Source organism: Topomyia yanbarensis, chromosome 2, assembly GCF_030247195.1.
Source record: "Topomyia yanbarensis strain Yona2022 chromosome 2, ASM3024719v1, whole genome shotgun sequence".
Classification (NCBI taxonomy): domain Eukaryota; kingdom Metazoa; phylum Arthropoda; class Insecta; order Diptera; family Culicidae; genus Topomyia; species Topomyia yanbarensis.
In genome coordinates, this window is record NC_080671.1 from 256,046,669 (window position 1) to 256,065,969 (window position 19,301).

At 40.6% G+C, this 19,301-nt stretch overlaps 2 protein-coding genes across 3 annotated transcripts in view; both read left to right on the forward strand.

The window, feature by feature from the left end:
• Nucleotides 1-9,635: 9,635 nt before the first annotated feature.
• LOC131679016 (uncharacterized) lies at nucleotides 9,636-10,550 on the forward strand. The gene is made up of 3 exons (XM_058959527.1): nucleotides 9,636-9,806; nucleotides 9,863-10,116; nucleotides 10,173-10,550. The coding sequence occupies exons 1-3, from the start codon at nucleotides 9,669-9,671 to the stop codon at nucleotides 10,471-10,473; spliced, it is 693 nt and encodes a 230-aa protein (XP_058815510.1). The 5' UTR covers nucleotides 9,636-9,668; the 3' UTR covers nucleotides 10,474-10,550.
• Nucleotides 10,551-13,939: 3,389 nt separating this feature from the next.
• Nucleotides 13,940-19,301, forward strand: part of LOC131683089 (uncharacterized) — a 233,556-nt gene continuing 228,194 nt past the window's right edge. Inside the window, exons 1-2 of one of the 2 annotated variants that reach the window (XM_058964907.1) lie at nucleotides 13,940-14,075; nucleotides 14,129-14,408. The gene's annotated coding sequence lies outside the window, so the exon portion shown is untranslated. The remainder of the gene's footprint in view (nucleotides 14,076-14,128; nucleotides 14,409-19,301) is intronic. The other variant, XM_058964908.1, reaches the window with a different exon arrangement.

Consider the following 19,301-nt stretch of genomic DNA (forward strand, 5'->3'; position numbering starts at 1 on the left):
GAACCTTTGAATTACCGGTGTTCAGAGATGGACTATAAATTCTAGAACTTGGGAAGTGGACTCTGGAACCTAGCGGACACTTGTTCGGAGGGTCGAATTGCGATTGAAACTACTTAACTTCTTTCGATGCTTCTATTTAATAACTTAAAACATTTTTACTTTTAATATAGTAACTGGTAATATAACAACTGTTCACTTGAACGGCTAACAAAACTTTGATGATGAAACGCGCACGCACCGCCATTTTATATTGCCCACACGCGCCAAAATGTCATTTCCCTCTCTACTGTTTCCGTAACGGCGACGCGTCGAGAAATTTCTCGAACAATCATAGCAAGCGAGGGGTCTGCAAATATTAATTCTCAATTTTTTCTCGGGCTGTCAGTATGCAGCACGAACATCCTCCCCAGCGGAAGTGGTTGACGACTTCAAGTTTCAAGAATTGGAAGCGGGGCCAGCTTGTGGATTGGCCGTTCCAGTATTCCCGACTGTGTCTTCAAGCTGACAACTCGAACCATGTTGTCTGGACCTGGGTGAGCTTTAATAATTTTTGCAAGTCTCCATGATTGGGGAGGTAGATTGTCCTTTATCCTGACAATCATGCCCTCCTTGGCGTTGGCCTTCTTCTTAGTCCATTTGCCCCTGGTTTGTAGCTCCATCAGATACTCACGTGACCAACGCCTCCAAAAGTTGTCACGAAGTACCTGCACGTACTGCCAACGGGACAACCTAGTGGTAGGAATCTCCTCATAAGTTGGCTCCGGAATCGCCGTCAGCGGACAGTCGATTAAAAAGTGAACAGGTGTAAGCGGTTCGAGATCATTTGGATCCTCGGATGGCGCATACAAAGGCCGCGAATTCAGAAGCGCCTCAATTTGGCAAAGTAGAGTAGCGAACTCCATCATCGTGAGCAATGCCGTATTGCACACCTTCTTCAGTATTGTCTTTGCACTTTTCACTCCTGCCTCCCAAATTCCTCCCATATGGGGTGCGCTTGGCGGAATGATTCTCCATTGAATCTCGCGCGGTTGGCAAAATTCAAAAAAATTTCTTTCCATCAGCTGTTGTTTAAACAACAAACACAGCTCATGCAACTCGTGCTTTGCGCCTACAAAGTTTGTCCCATTATCCGAAAATAGCTCTTCAGGGACACCACGACGGGAAACGAAACGAAGTAGCGCAGCGATGAATGCTTCAGCAGACAAATTTTCAACAGCCTTTAGGTGAATTCCCTTTGTTGCCATGCACACGAACACGCATATATACCCTTTGATAGGGGCTGCCTTCCGTCCAGCTTGCTTAATTAGGAACGGACCAGCAAAATCCAAGCCAACCTTCTGGAATGATGGTGCTCTGTCACAGCGACTCGACGGAAGGTCTCCCATAAACTGCTCCATTGTAATGGGATTGACCTTGAAACATTTAACGCAACTCCGTGTGATATTGCGGACAACAGAGCGGCCGTTGGTTATCCAAAACTGTCTCCGAACAGTAGCTAACAGTGACAAAGGACCAATATGCAAATTTTCTTGGTGAATGCATCTGACCAGACTTTGCACAACTGGACTTCGGTGAGGTAGAATCCATTGGTGCTTGGTAGAATACGGTAAGTTTGAGTGGCGGAGCCGACCACCCACTCGTAGCATTCCATCGTCAAGGAAAGGGCTTAAGCTGTAAAGTCTCTTGGGTAACTCACCTTTTTCGAGGTTGGCAATTTCGGTAGCAAATTCCAAATGTTGCACCTTCTTCACTATTACCTTCAATGACTCTCGCAGCTCTGAAGTCGTCGGGTAATCCAAAACGATACGCTTGTCATTGCATCTCTCTTTGCAGTTTCGGCAAAATCGCATAACAAAGGCAAAAATGCGCTGCAGTTTCCGGAAGGAAGCGATTCTCTCGAACATAAGACGAAAAGATTCGTACTGAACCGCCACGCTGACGATCGCAGAATGACGAAGCTCAGGTATGGCATTATCGGGTAAAAGATCAGGTATCTCCATTTCACAAAATTCACTTCTCTGATACTCTGCACAATTCCACCATAATACGTTAGTTGCCAATTTCTTAGCTGATTGGCCACGTGACACTATATCTGCTGGATTTTCAGTAGTACGCACATATCTCAACTCAAACATAACTCCAGTAGAAACAATCTCACTGATCCGATTTCTCACAAACACCTCTAGTTGATCGGGTTTCTTCTTCAACCAGGCAAGGACCACCTGACTATCAGACCACAACACTATTTTTCTGAAGGAAAGATGCACTACCTCCAAAATATTCTTTACTAAACGGTGCAGCAAACGAGCAGCCAAAAGCTCTTTGCGTGGAATCGTAAGAACTGACTTCGGGACTAATTTAGATTTGGCACACAATAATCGCACTACTGGAGGTTCTCCAGAGACAATGGATTTAACATACACACAAGCTCCATACGCAAACTGGGATGCATCTGCATAACCATGAAGCTCATAAGCAGAAGCATTTGTTATCACCACCATACGCGGAATTCGGATCATATTGACATCACACACTGCTTCCAGGAAGTCTTCGAAATCTTTCACTAAATCGGTCGGTATTGGTTCATCCCATCCAACTCTTCTTTCCCAGATTCGCTGCATCAACAATTTTCCTACAAGAACCACAGGCGCAGCAGTTCCAGTCGGATCAAACATACTCGCGACTAGCGAAAGCACTTGCCTCTTTGTCGGTCGCTCGCAGGGCACTACTAATGGTGAAACAAAAAGCAACTGGTCCATTGTGGGATCCCACAGCAATCCCAATGCCTTGATGACCTCATTGTTTCCGGATCCTCCAACACAGGTAGGCTCTTCATGATCAGCTTCCGGGATAATTTGCAGCAGCTCTGGGCAGTTTGAAGCCCACTTATGCAACTCGAATCCACCCGTCTTCAACATCTTAATCAGCTGTGTTTGTGCCTCTGTTGCATGAGAAATATCATCAAAGCCGAACAGGGCATTGTCCACATAAAAATCTTCTTTAACTATCCTGGCTGCCATTGGGAATCTTTTTCTCTCGTCACTGGCTAGCTGCTGGAGTGCTCTTGTGGCCAGGAAAGGCGCAGATGCTGTACTGTAAGTGACGGTTGTTAACTCCAACACTCTCATAGGGCTTGATGGCTCATCTCTCCAGAACACGCGCTGAAGTGGGGAGTGTTGCTTGTCGACAAGGACTTGTCGATATATTTTTGCGACGTCGGTTGTTAGCGCGTAGCGCGGGAATCGAAAGCGCAGTACAATTGAAATTAATGTATTTTGATTTAAATTACCTACCATCATCACATCGTTGAGCGCCAAACCAGCTATTTTGGCGGAAGCATCAAAAACTACACGGCATTTAGTAGTTGTATGCGATGGACGCAGAACAGCGTGGTGTGGTAGGTACCACCTGTTTATGTCAGCTGGATCCTCACTTTCCCTTATCTCTTTGCAGTGGCCGAGCTCTTCATACTCATTCATGAACTCGACGTACTGCCTTTTCAAATCGGGCTGCTGTGCAAGCTTTCTCTCTAATGCATAAAATCTTCTTAATGCCAGCGAACGAGAATCGCCGAGTTCGACGATCGACTCCTTGAGGGGCAATTTAACTACATACCTCCCAGTTGCATCTCGGCGGTGTGTTTCTTGAAAGTGGAGCTCACACTCGGTTTCTTCACTGTGCTTTTGCGTATCACTCTCGTATTCTTCGACTTCCCAGAATCGTCGAACGGCTTCACTTAATTCTTGGAGAGTGACTGAGTGCGAATGGACGACAGCTTCTGCAAAGTTACCGCCACCACACACGCCACCAACGACCCAGCCAAACCGAGTCTCACGTAGCATTGGTAGATTTTCCGCCAACTGAATCTCACCAGGAAGCAGCAACTTCAAAAACAGTTGATTACCCAGCAACAGATCAACCTTCCCAGTCTGGTTGAACGTAGGATCCGCAAGTTGTATTCCATGGGCAGTTCCCAGGTACCAATGCTTACTGCTGATGTTGGCAGTTCTGCCGTAACACTTTCAGTAACCAAACACTTGAGGTTGGCACTGAAACTGGAGTACCTTGAACGAATTTGTACCACGCTACCGGTTTAAGCATGGGTTCTCGTGCTGTTGACTCCTGCCACAGTGACATTCGATGGAAACTATTTCAATCCCAAAGTCTCCACCATGGATTTGGAAATCAAATTGACTTGTGATGCACTGTCTAATAAAACTCTGCAGGGGTGGGCTTTGTTATTTTGATCCATTATATCCACCACTGCTGTGAGGAGCAGCACTTGCGAAGTTATCATCTTCTGGTTGCAACAACTTGCGGATGTCAGCTGGACTTCATCTTGAGGTTTGGTCTCTGGAACTGGATTTTGGGTTGATTGTGGAGTCACCTTCTGTTCCTCCACCGTTGATTTGGAACGCTCCTCTGCGTGCAGTAGACTGTGGTGATGGCGTTTACATTTCGAGCATGTTCTATCCGAAGGACAATCCTTGCTCTGGTGCCCCTTCCTCAAGCAATTGAAGCAAACGTTCCGCTCTCTTACCTTAGCTAGTCTCTGCTGTATCGACAACGCTTTAAATTCTGAGCAAGTAAAATTTTGATGGCCCTTCCCACAAAAATCACATTTATACTCGGGTTTTGAATCATGCTCGGAAGCAGCTGCGACGTACGATTTTTGACTTAGCTTTGTTGTAGGTTTAGGTTGAATTGTGGGTTGCTTTGGATTCAAGCTATCGCATCTCTCCAGTATGAAGCACTGTTCCTTCAAGAATTCCAACAATTGATTGTAGCTAGGTAGTTCACCTTGTCTTATGGTGGACTCCCAGCGTCTTCGGGTTTCCTTATCGAGAGCGGCAGCAAGTAGATGAACCACAATCAGTTCCGATATTCCTGTGAACTCTTGTTGCAGAAACTTAAGGCTTTCTACATGTCTGGTACACTCGTCTACCAAGCTACGCAGCTCACCATGATTCTCTTTTACCATCTACTTGAGATTCAATAGTCCGTGGATGTGCGTATCAATCGTGTGACGCTTATTCTCATACCTTTCTTCTAGGATTTCCCATGCATGGGCGTAATTTCCCTCATTGATGGTTTTAGCGTCAATTAGGCCAGCAGCACTACCCATCAATGATTTATCCAGATGGTAGAGCTTCACTGCTGGGGAATCGGGTGTCTTGTCGACCAGATCTTTAAACATGGCTTTAAACTTTGGCCAACTTTCGTATCGACCATCGAAAGAAGGAATCGGCATTCTTAAAGGTTGGTGCACAATGACTGGACCCTGATTAAGCATGGAAGCATTCAATGAGTTATGGCTTGCATTTGCTCTTGGAGCGGTATTCATAGCGATCAGTTGCTCTTCGAGCAAGATGGCCACCGTATCATAATGTTCGTCGAACTCTTCGTAGTGTTGGCTATGAGTTTTTCGGGTATCCGCCGTTGCTAAGCCAAGGATGCTTTCATGAATAGCAAGGTACTCCTTTTGAGCTGTTTCCAGCTTCTTCATGAACACCCGGATTTGAGCTTCGCTTAGCTGAACGACTTCATCGTTCTCATTGGGGCATATAGTATTATAAATTCTTGTCACCTTACCTTTTGCCTGACCACGGCGGTGGACGAGTAGTTCAATCTGCTCCATCCTGTCGATTTTTTCCTGCAACTTCTGCTTCTTCTTTTCCTTCTTACTGACTGGAGTTGACGAAATGGTTGACTGCCCAAGTGCAGTGCCGCTTCCGGATTCGTTAGCAGAAGCTTGCAGAGTATTTTTTGGCATTGCCAGAGGGACACCAGCACTTATCGGACCTTATGCCCGAACCAAACACGGATTACAGCCAAGTCTATAAACACGGTGCCTGGGGGAAGGGTGTCCTCGTGGCGGAAACTTCACTTCACTACTTTTTCAAAAATGGCGCCTTTTCTATCACCACATTTTTTCACCAAAATGGCGTCTTGTCTATAGCTCACTTTTTTCACCAATATGGCCGCGTCTATTAAATTTGTTAACTTCCACACATTTTGCACTACTAGAAGCGATGCAAACAACCCTCCTTGAGTTGTTCCACTATTTCTGCGCTTTAGTTCACTAGATCCGGTTCGTTAGGACCATGTTCAGAGATGGACTATAAATTCTAGAACTTGGGAAGTGGACTCTGGAACCTAGCGGACACTTGTTCGGAGGGTCGAATTGCGATTGAAACCACTTAACTTCTTTCGATGCTTCTATTTAATAACTTAAAACATTTTTACTTTTAATATAGTAACTGGTAATATAACAACTGTTCACTTGAACGGCTCACAAAACTTTGATGATGAAACGCGCACGCACCGCCATTTTATATTGCCCACACGCGCCAAAATGTCATTTCCCTCTCTACTGTTTCCGTAACGGCGACGCGTCGAGAAATTTCTCGAACAATCATAGCAAGCGAGGGGTCTGCAAATATTAATTCTCAATTTTTTCTCGGGCTGTCAGTATGCAGCACGAACAACCGGATCTTTGAATTTTTATTTCTTTTTCAATTTTTGGATTTTAAAAATCTTCGAATTCTTGAATTTTTGAATTTCTGAATTTTTTATGTCTTCAATTTTTGATCTTTTGAATTTGAGAATTTTGTGCTGAAAGGGCTTTTCATTTTTTTTTGTATTTTTAGTGCTTTTGAATTTTAGTAATTCTGTATTTTTGATTTTTTCTTTTTGTATTTGTATTTTTATTGTGGTTGTATTAATTTGATTTGGAATTTTTGCATCTTTGTATTTTAGAACTATTGAATTAGTAATACTTGAATTGCATTACATGAATTTTTGTATCATTGTGTTCCTGAATTTTTGGGTCTTACTTTTTGAACATTTCAATTTTTGAATTCTTCAACTTTCCTGAATTTTTGAAGATTTGATTTTTGAATTTTAGACTTTTTTAATTATAACATTGTTTAATTTTGGAATATTCATTTTTTTTAAATTTTTGTGGATGTTTGTTGTTGTTATTGGAATTCTCTAATCTCAAAATTTTTAAATTTTTGATTACAGATATCTTGAATTTTTGATATTTTTAACAAGCAATTTATATATTTTTGTTACTTCTGTCATTTATTTTCAAATAACTATAAATTTTTCGCTCTCAACGTCTTGTATTTCTGATTTTTATAATGTACATAATTTATCCTGCTTTAGAATTTTGTTCAGTTTTTTAATTTACAAATTATTGAATTTATCATTCCTCAGTTGTGCTTAATAACACTAGTAACAGTGACGTAGTGCTCTGCCAGTGATGCAGAAAAGCTAGCGTTGTGTGGCTGGACCACATAGTCGCAGCGAAGGATACCAAGCTGCACAAAGCCACTGAGGGTCCACCTGGAGAGGTGTTATCAAACCCGCCGGCGGATGTGCAAACCAACCTGTGATTCACTTATTTGTCCGGTTTACTCCACAGTTCATAGAGAACAATTGCGCAAAGAGTGAAGTCAAAAAAGTCTACACAATTGGAATCCGTCTTTGTAACAATTTTGCTCGATAAGTAGACTTTTTTGGCTTCACTCTCTGCACACTCTTTGCGCACCTTTATACTAACGCCTTCGGTTTACTCAAATATACTTAGTCAAACCGATTCCGAAACCGGTTCGGTATCTTGAATGAATTCAATAAGGATTTCGACTTAGCTCAAATGCAATAACCTATTCTGACTCAGTAGGTTTCGGAATCGGTTGTTGCCTTTCAACTGGATTCCATATTGAATTCATTCAGGATTCCGAATCAAATTGCGAATGGTTTGACCAGGTACCTGGTAAGCCGACTGAGCGGTATCGATTTGATCTACAGTAACTTGGTATCCACAAAAACGCATTGTGATTGTGCCTAAGCATATCATTTATACAAAATATCAAAGTACTACATCCGTAGCAACGTTACATTGCATTTATGTGCGTTATCCATCTTCACTGCCGCTTAGTCGGCTTTAAACTAGCCATAACCCATGTTTGAGTAAACCAGACGAACAAGTGGATCACAGATTTGATTGCACTTCCGACGGATGATTTACAAACACGTTCTCCAGCGGAAACTTGGCCTCAGCTGTGTGGCCAAGCTGCATCACACTAACTTTGCTGCATAACATCACTTGGCAGAGCATTGTATAACTGTTACTAATGTTAATAAGTACAACTGAAAAATCAAACAATTAACTAGAAAATTCAAAAACTGCAGTCCAAAATTCCGAAATGAATTATGCAGAAATTATCCACACAAATCCAGAAATACAAAACTTTAAGAACTTTTTTTTCAGATTAACTAATTTTAAATGTACTTTGTAAAACATTTTCAATTTTTCCTGAATAATATTTCTAAATCGATGAAAGGAGTGTGAGCTGTCATTAAACGTCAAATTTTGACGTTTACAGACAGCTTATACACGTTTCATCGATTTAGAACAACTTTGAATTATTTGTTACTCTATGGTAGGCGGGATGCCCCACCCGAAGGTACCATCCGCCGGCAGGCATGCTGGCGACCGGATGGCGTACGAACGGCAGGCAAAAGGCATGCGAATGGCGGGGTTAATATTCATAACAAAGAACGCAGCCATCCGCCTGGTTGTTGCATCTGAGCCTGCATTTCGTTCGCCCGTCACTTGTCGGCATGTATTGAGGTGATCGGTGTTGGCAGGTGGGGCATCTCGCCTCCGGTTAGCTATCCATCTGCCGTGGTAATGTGGGTATTGGTTACCTGGGTACCATGTCTAAAATCAAAAGGTCTGGCAGATGATTGAACATATCACCAATACATATAAGGAATGTTCAATAGTGTATGTGATTCTTCTGTTTGTTTATATCACCGATAGCAAAAGTGGAAGGTGATGACGTCACTCCGTGTGTTGTGATTAATTTTCGCCTACTGATTGTGGAAAGAAAAAAGTCTGCATACAAGACGATTAGAAAAATGCCGTCATGTTCGGTACAATCGTGTGCAATTTCTTCATACGCGATCAGGAAGAATCGTTTAAAAATAGGACTTCACGCAGTACCACAAGAGGAAACGCGCCGGAAGAAATGGCTCCAGTTCTGTGGCATCCGAGATCCCACCGGTACACACCATGTGTGCTCGCAGCATTTCAAGCCTGCTGACTTTGAGTTTAGGTATCGGGATGGACCCCGACGCTTACTGACGGAAAACGGTGAGCATATTTTTAATATTCATTTTGTTTTTACTTGCTACATAATAAATATTTATCCAGCTGTACCATCAGTCCGAAGGCCACTATTAGAAGTGGACACAAATCGTTCCATACGTGCAAAGCGAAAGGAGAATGCAAAGCTGGTGGAGGAGCTGTTGTTAGCATCTGCGCAACGCCCCACGGCTGGCGACTGTTACGATATGGAAACCATACAACGTGTTACAGAGATTTACACGCGATCTGTTATTCCGGATTTGACAAACAACGACACGGATGTAAACTTCAAATGTGCCACCAGCGACGACACCATTAGCTTTGTTCCAGCTCTGCATAGTACTATGGTGGAAACAAGCTCCTTCACGGAACACGAAGCGCAGGAAAAGTCTAAGGATCAGAGTATCACCCAAGAATCGCACGGTTTTGACGTACTATTGGAAGCAATAGAGGCTTCGGAAATGACACCAGTAGCTTTGCCTGAAAAAAGTTCAATCGAAACTTTTGGATGCTCAGATACCGTAGGGCAACCGGATGCTTATCCTGCCAACCGCGTAAAAAAATGTATGTTAAGCCGCAAACGCTCAAACAGTTGAAAGCCGAAGTTCACGATTTGCGTGGAGTTATTCGAAATTTACGACTTCAGGTGTTTACAATTTTTGATTATTAATCTATAAAATTAATAATATTGATTTTTTTCAGCTTCGAGTGAAGGAACAACGATTCAAAAAATTTGAAAAAGAAACAGAGAAGAAAATAAATGATTTGGAACTTGGCATTGAACAGTTTCGGAAGTCAGCCATTGATATTCAGTCCGTTTCAAAACAGTCGATCAAAGATGAAGTGCGCTCATCCCTTCAAAAGATTTTCACTGTGAATCAAACCGATTTGATTCTAGGAGAGAAGAAAAAGGTGGTTTGGACAGCGGAAGAAATTGCGCTGGCATTTTCGCTAAGGTATTCAACCTTCATGTTTAATCTAAATTTTGTATTTATCAATTACTTCGCTTCAGGTACCACAGTCAACCGGCATATTCAATCGTACGGTCTGAAATGAAGATTCCATTACCCTGCCTGAGAAGTCTCCGTGAATGGGCGTCTTGCATTGAGATGCGCCGAGGAATACTGAACGATGTTTTTACAGTACTGAAGATCGCTGGAAAGCACATGTCTGCAAGAGAGCGAGTTGTAGTTTTAGGATACGATGAGGTATCCGTCAATGGTACCGTTGAATATGACAAACGAAACGATAGCGTAATTGGCCCTCACAAGGAGATGCAAGTGGTATCCGCTCGAGGATTGTTTGGGAAATGAAAACAACCGGTCTTCGCAGATTTTGATCAAATGATGACTAGGGAAGTGCTGGACAAAATAATTACACGTTTCCACGAAATCGGTTTCAATGTAGTAGCGAATGTTCATGACTGCGGAAGCGGTAATTTAGCCTTGTGGAAACAAATCGGTATTGATCATACGACAGGGAAAACCTCGCTGCAACACCCAGTGACCAAAAAGGATGTATATTTCTTCCCAGATGCTCCTCATCTGCTAAAATTGATTAGAAATTGGCTTTTGGACCACGGATTTCTCTATAAAGGTAAATGTATACTGTGAATTCTTACTTCGTAAATGCTTTACAAATTCTTTTGCGCAGCTCTCACAGGCAAACTTGTTACCAAACAATTTATTATGCAGCTAGTCCAGAAAGCTTCTACGCTTGAAACTCCTTTCTCCAAAGCCGGAACCAGTTTCAAGAATACCGAGTTTAACTCCTTGTTCAAACTGACACTCAAGCACGTGACAGTTTCCGGAGCTGAGCGTCAAAATGTACGACTTGCAGCAGAGTTGCTCAGTCATACAACCGCCATCAATCTGCGTCGGCACTTTGGTCAATATGATGAGGCTCAGTTGTTGGCAGAAATTATCGAAAAAGTGAACGCATGGTTCGATGTGCTGAATTCATATCAAATGAACCAATCGATTACATCAAAAAAATGTTACGGGATGGAAATTGACCAACAAAACTGTATTCTAGATGATATGGAAGATTTAATGAAAAGCATTAGGACGTTGAAAAAGCAGTGTTTGCCAGCAGCTTCGCATTTACAGGTAGATCAGGATAAATGTTAAATTACAGTTTTTCTTACATTTTTTTATGTTTGCAGATCTTTCAGAAAGCTGTTCTTATTTCTATAATATCCCTTAGAAAATTATTTTCTCAAATGAAGACTGATTACAACATCTCATTCCTGATGACCTATAAACTCAACCAGGATTTCGTCGAGAATTTATTTGCAATGCTGCGTCTCAACGGTGGATCTCATGATCATCCCTCGCCGCTTCAAGCACTCGAACGTCTACGATTAATTATCCTCGGGAAAAGTCTAACACAACAAGTAACAATGAACCAGAATACACAAAATTTGTTTGTCGAAGAAAACGTCATCATGACGGAACTATTTAGAAAAAAGAAAAGTTTCAAAGAAAATGCTTGTGTTAACCCGAAATCGGTAGAGGAAGATGCATCAAGCGATGATGAAGAATCAAATCCATGGATATATGAACCGAAAGAGCGCTCCATAGAAGAACAAGATGGTGTCGACTATGCAGTTGGATTTATGGCACGCCAGGTTATGAAAAAACACTCCAACTACGGGAATTACACACATCAGATTGAACCTGATAACGCCAATTATGTAGAAGATCTGTCAAAAGGACGGCTTATACAACCATCAGAAACATGGTCAAGAGTTGCAAATGAAATGAATTCTTACTTCGACTGGCTGCACAACGATGGAAAGGACAGCGATGAGCCTGGATTCCGTAACCGATTTCATGTGAAAGAAAGAACGCTGAAGAAAATGGAGAAACAATTCCCCGAAGTGCGTAAAGATGTCGTGAAAAAGCTCACTACAACGCGAATAAATATTCGAGTCAAACATATGTAAAAAAGAATCCAGGAAAAAAAACTATATATGTACAAAATTCAAAAGCTAAAAAAAATAAAAAAGCTGCAGGCATGAACGTACTGGATGATCGTTCCGCTGTAATAAACAAGAACCGCAAAAAAATAAAACATAATATAAATTAAAAAGTGTAACTTTAAATCGAAAGAAAATTCTTAGTGAAATCTTTGTATATTACTTCTCTTCGACTTCTCCTTGAAAAAGCATAGCTACGGGTTGATTAAAAATACTCGATTGTACTTTGTTTTTCCTATCGTTACAAATAATGCAAAAAAAATGAATCTTAGTGTTTAACATGCAGAATTAAATGCTTTTGTATCACTTTATGAGTCCAGCACCTTTAAAGTTGTGAAAAGGGGTATAATGTAATTTTAAATTGATTTCATTGAATTTCTCCATAGAAACCATGAAATTTTTGAACTCGATGACGTCATCACTGGTTGCTTCGGGATCTAGGGGCAGATCCTAGGGGCAGATCACTCTAAGAATGTATAACAAATTTGCATCAAATTAGAAAAAATGCATTTAATTTCCATTTTTGCATCAGCTTTGCACTCCCTCGCAGAAAAGTTTGTTTAACAAACGTCCTACACTGATCCACTTTGTTCGACGTTTTGTTAAATGTAGGGCTAGTTTTTCTGTAGGGTTTTGACGTCTTACACGCAACGCAAACAACATTGCACGCAACGCAAAAACATTGCACGCAACGCAAAATACATTATGAATTTCTATTTTGATGGAAATAAATGCATTAAATTTCGCTGATTTTTAAAAATGCATCACAAGTGATCTGCCCCTAGGGCAGATCACTCTAAGAATGTATAACAAATTTGCATCAAATTAGAAAAAATGCATTTAATTTCTATTTTTGCATCAGCTTTGCACTCCCTCGCAGAAAAGTTTGTTTAACAAACGTCCTACGCTGATCCACTTTGTTCGACGTTTTGTTAAATGTAGGGCTAGTTTTTCTGTAGGGTTTTGACGTCACACGCAACGCAAACAACATTGCACGCAACGCAAAAACATTGCACGCAACGCAAAATACATTATGAATTTCTATTTTGATGGAAATAAATGCATTAAATTTCGCTGATTTTTATGTGGTTTTTGTTTGAGGCGAAACTGAGTCAGTTCCTAACCCCAACTGCTGTCAAAATGTATGAACTGACAGCGGTTGGGGTTAGAACCTGACTCAGTTTCAGGTTCAAGCGAAATCGACATTAAAAATGCATCACAAGTCTCGACAAACATATGATTACGGCCTAAAAGCCAACTGTCAAAATCCACTTTGAATGGAAATTCCAGACAAACCGTTATTAGTCGAACACAGTTCACAACAGTTTATGAAAGAGAAAACTTTTCTCTTTCGTTTACTACCAACATCTGTGATTGGCGTGTAACGGTTTGTCCGGAATTTCCATTCAAAGTGGATTTTGACAGTTGGCTTTTAGGCCGTAATCATATGTTTGTCGAGAAGTGATCTGCCCCTAGTTCGTGATTGTTTACCCTTTTCGTGCTACTAACCTAACCAAATCCCTTCATCTGCCAGACCTTTACTTTACGTCATTGACCTGGGTACTGTCAAAATTCACTTTGAGTGGAAATTTTGAACAATAGGTCATACTTTTATCTAATATGCTAGCATTAATTAATTTATAGGCGAGCTTTTTGGTTGGTGAGATGAGTTTTTTAGTTGGTGAGCTGAGCTTGTTCAGCTATCCGACACCAGGTGGCTAATACGCTACAGTAGTGGGCATAAATATTGGAGCTTTTGGGATGTTGAGTATTTTAGTTGCTGAATATTTTCGTTGGCAAGTTCACAAAAGTCTGCATAACTGTCATATCGACTGTTTTGTATTGCGAAAACAATAATTGCATCAATGGTTTGGTTTGGTATTTATTCCAAGTTTAATAAGAAAATATGTGATAGGTATTTGACATAAAAAATATGTAATTTAATTATGCGTTTTACATATTTTCATTCTAACATACTAATTTTTTAGTGTTTTATACCGTTTTTGTAACTAATAAAAGATGTGGAATATGATGTGTGACGTTATGCCTACAATCTCAGAGGATAGTATATCACAGAGATCCTCCCAGTTTAGTGGAGAAGATGCTAACTTTGAGCAGCTTATGGTATCCATGCTTGATGAAAGGGACAAATTGATGGATAGCTTACGAGAAGCACAGGAGAGGCTTAGTGAAACGGAAAATAAATTACAAGATATCGAAAAAGAATGCAACACTCTTCAGAGACAGATAGCTGCTAATTTGCCTCAGGTCAGTGATATTAAATCAAATTTTAAAAAGGGTGTGAATTGTCAGTGTTAAAATCAACCGCTATGAACATTTCTATGTTCAAATCCGTTTTTTGTAATTTTTGGTTAAGGTACCCGTAGGCCCGGGGGATTTGATCATGCATTTTATACCGGATTTTGATAATGAAATTTTTTCGGTGTAATCTCTCGAAACCAGGGTTACCACATATACAGATTATGCTGTATTTTACAGACTTTTCTAGATAATTTACGACCAAGATAGATTCTGTATATACAAATTGCAGATTTTTGGCTAAAATAAAGATTTTACATATTTTCGCTGTAGATATGTAGTACCCAGCATATCAGAATTTCAAATAACACTTAAAAGGCACCCTTTACAGTTCAGATTTTAAGAAACCACTAAGCCGTGGAACAATAGTGCCAAATTTTGTTATCATTTGTGCCCCAGACAAAGATTAATTATTTTTTCATTGTCAAAATATTATTTTTGGGAAGCTTCTAGTTAATTATTGAATACAGATTTTCGATACAGTACATTTTTCCCGCGCTTCAGATTTCCAGATTTTTTTCACGAAAAATTACAGATTTTAATGTTGCAATCCTGCTCCAAACTGTCAACACAAACTGCTGCTAAAAATTATAACGAAGAGAAATTGGTGCTGATATGGACCAAAAGTCTGCGCCAGATAAAGCGAGAGGAAGAGAAATTGGCGATTCAACGTTGAAAACGCTTATAGTTAGTGATAGAAGTAAAGTGTGGCTGATTTCATTTTGTTCTGTCATAGTGCATATATTTTCTGTAAACTTTGGTAAGAAAATAACTTGTAAACAGGGGACGGGCATCGCGTAGTTGGCAAATCCATTGCCTTGTACCAGACGCTGTTCACTTTGACAAACCTCAGCCTTCAGTTCAGTAACGCCATCGAACGAGTTCACATAGAACTAATCATTTCACACACTCTCACTACTATACAGAGTATCGTAATGCGCGCATATGCGACTGCTGTCATTAGGTTTGTTCCAGTACATGGAAGTTACTCCCTGTTGCTCCGGAGCAAAAAATTCTTGCTCCTTTTCCTTCCGGTTTGCCACCAGAAGAAGAAAAAAGAGAAGATGATGGTACATGAACGATTTTCTCCCTGTTTGCTCCGGAGTACTTCCAGTTTCTCCTAGTACTGGAACAAACCTATTTTTTTTTTCTGTTGTTCGCTTCAATGCACACGGCGCGTTTGGGAATATCGTTCTGCTTACACCAACATAAGAGCGAAAAGAAGGGCAGATAAAACGAAATCATCAAAGAGAAAGGAACACATCCTTTTGAAGCGGTAAAGAATGGCAGGTAGCAACTGAAAAAAAGTATACTGAGAGGGTCTGTTTGAAAGGTACTTTTCGGTTCTCGTTTTCATCCTGCGGCTACCAATACAGATTGGAGAGTAGACCTGTGCGCCGCCGCCGGTAAATTTTAACAAACGCCGTAGCTGAAAGGAAGACCGGCGGTCTTTTTCTCACGCCGACAATTCGTGGACTCGAAAATCGACTCATAATTTTATCCACAAATCTAGGAACATTTTTTTATCTCAAGTACGTTTATTTGGGCCCAAATGCTTTAGCTTAACGAGGCCGCCGATAATTCATTTTTTTAATTGCATGTCACATGTTAGTGGGGGAAGGGAAAGCCGTATTTAGGGGCGGCTTGTTCCCCTCTTATGTAAGTAAAGGAAAAGGTAGGAAGTGGGATACATATTGTGTAATTGACATCGTCGTTTGCTGGTTGATCATTCAGGCGGATATGCACACTTTGTTGAGATTCTACTGTAAATGAGAGAGGGGAAAATGTATGTAAAAACGTCCCGGACTGGCACATAGGGTGATCTACTTCGGGCCCGAAGGGAATCTATTAGTTGGGACCTGGCAACACAGTACTCTGCGCACAGCCAAACAACATGCTCGATGTCGTGATAGCCGTTCTCACAAACACAATGATTACTGTCAGCAAGCCCTATACGACGGAGATGCGTATCAAACGAGTAATGGTTGGACATGAGCCTTGACATGGTACGAATAAAGTCCCGGTTCACATTCGAGCCCTTAAACCAAGCATTCGTTGATACCTTGTCTGTAGCCACCGTTCCAGATGCCCATTGCTTCATGAAGTTTACTGTATCGATTTTGTTGGCTATTTTCGGAAAATTTGAGACTAAGAGAAACGAAAGCAATGAAATTGAAAGACGGATAGGTATTCTAGAGCGAATCAGTTATAAACTTAGAACGGAAAACTAGAACTAGGCTGGCTCATATGGGCATGATCGAAAGGAAATGTGAAGAATTCTTTGCCTTCTGCAGAGTAGGAGTTGGGCGTTGCACCCAAGTCTACCGCATGGTCTATGGTAGAACATAACTCATCATCATGTTTTACCGCCGACGCCGGCATGAAGTTTGCTAACTTTCGAGCGTCCTCTGACGAGAGATACTGAAAAATTCATTGAAGCAAATTGGTCTTTCGTAAGTGTCGCCTTCTAATGTGCCCACCTTGGCTAAGGAGTCCGCCTTTTCATTGCCCGCAATAGAACAATGTGACGGGACCCAAACCAAGGTAATCTGGTAAGATTTTTCAGATAAAGCACACAGATATTCCCGTATTTTCTCCAGGAAATACGGTGAGTGCTTTCCAGACACGGATGGCCTCAATGGCACTGAGACTATCCGAAAAGATGAAGTAATGGTCTGAGAGCAGGGTGTCAATGATCCCGAGAATATACTGAACGGCAACTAATTCTGCGACGTAAATTGAAGCAGGGTCATTGAGTTTGAATGAGGCAGCAAGATTTTCGTTGAAGATACCGAAGCCTGTGGACAAGACAAAGACAAAGACAAGCAAGACAAAGACAAGACAAAGACAAAGACAAGACAAAGACAAGACAAAGACAAGACAAAGACAAGACAAAGACAAGACAAAGACAAGACAAAGACAAGACAAAGACAAGACAAAGACAAGACAAAGACAAGACAAAGACAAGACAAAGACAAGACAAAGACAAGACAAAGACAAGACAAAGACAAAGACAAGACAAAGACAAGACAAAGACAAGACAAAGACAAGACAAAGACAAGACAAAGACAAGACAAAGACAAGACAAAGACAAGACAAAGACAAGACAAAGACAAGACAAAGACAAGACAAAGACAAGACAAAGACAAGACAAAGACAAGACAAAGACAAGACAAAGACAAGACAAAGACAAGACAAAGACAAGACAAAGACAAGACAAAGACAAGACAAAGACAAGACAAAGACAAGACAAAGACAAGACAAAGACAAGACAAAGACAAGACAAAGACAAGACAAAGACAAGACAAAGACAAGACAAAGACAAGACAAAGACAAGACAAAGACAAGACAAAGACAAGACAAAGACAAGACAAAGACAAGACAAAGACAAGACAAAGACAAGACAAAGACAAGACAAAGACAAGACAAAGACAAGACAAAGACAAGACAAAGACAAGACAAAGACAAGACAAAGACAAGACAAAGACAAGACAAAGACAAGACAAAGACAAGACAAAGACAAGACAAAGACAAGACAAAGACAAGACAAAGACAAGACAAAGACAAGACAAAGACAAGACAAAGACAAGACAAAGACAAAGACAAGACAAAGACAAGACAAAGACAAGACAAAGACAAGACAAAGACAAGACAAAGACAAGACAAAGACAAGACAAAGACAAGACAAAGACAAGACAAAAAGACAAGACAAAGACAAGACAAAGACAAGACAAAGACAAGACAAAGACAAGACAAAGACAAGACAAAGACAAGACAAAGACAAGACAAAGACAAGACAAAGACAAGACAAAGACAAGACAAAGACAAGACAAAGACAAGACAAAGACAAGACAAAGACAAGACAAAGACAAGACAAAGACAAGACAAAGACAAGACAAAGACAAGACAAAGACAAGACAAAGACAAGACAAAGACAAAGACAAAGACAAGACAAGACAAGACAAGACAAAGACAAGACAAGACAAAGACAAGACAAAGACAAGACAAAGACAAGACAAAGACAAGACAAAGACAAGACAAAGACAAGACAAAGACAAGACAAGACAAAGACAAGACAAAGACAAGACAAAGACAAGACAAAGACAAGACAAAGACAAGACAAAGACAAGACAAAGACAAGACAAAGACAAGACAAAGACAAGACAAAGACAAGACAAAGACAAGACAAAGACAAGACAAAGACAAGACAAAGACAAGACAAAGACAAGACAAAGACAAGACAAAGACAAGACAAAGACAAGACAAAGACAAGACAAAGACAAGACAAAGACAAGACAAAGACAAGACAAAGACAAGACAAAGACAAGACAAAGACAAGACAAAGACAAGACAAAGACAAGACAAAGACAAGACAAAGACAAGACAAAGACAAGACAAAGACAAGACAAAGACAAGACAAAGACAAGACAAAGACAAGACAAAGACAAGACAAAGACAAGACAAAGACAAGACAAAGACAAGACAAAGACAAGACAAAGACAAGACAAAGACAAGACAAAGACAAGACAAAGACAAGACAAAGACAAGACAAAGACAAGACAAAGACGACAAAGACAAGACAAAGACAAGACAAAGACAAGACAAAGACAAGACAAAGACAAGACAAAGACAAGACAAAGACAAGACAAAGACAAGACAAAGACAAGACAAAGACAAGACAAAGACAAGACAAAGACAAGACAAAGACAAGACAAAGACAAGACAAGACAAGACAAGACAAAGACAAGACAAAGACAAGACAAAGACAAGACAAAGACAAGACAAAGACAAGACAAAGACAAGACAAAGACAAGACAAAGACAAGACAAAGACAAGACAAAG

Coding starts and splice junctions, on each gene's coding strand:
- LOC131679016 (XM_058959527.1), top strand. CDS start 9,669: ATGCTCAGATACCGTAGGGCAACCGGATGCTTATCCTGCCAACCGCGT. Junction 9,807..9,862: donor TTCGAAATTTACGACTTCAG/GTGTTTACAATT, acceptor GATTTTTTTCAG/CTTCGAGTGAAGGAACAACG. Junction 10,117..10,172: donor GCGCTGGCATTTTCGCTAAG/GTATTCAACCTT, acceptor ACTTCGCTTCAG/GTACCACAGTCAACCGGCAT.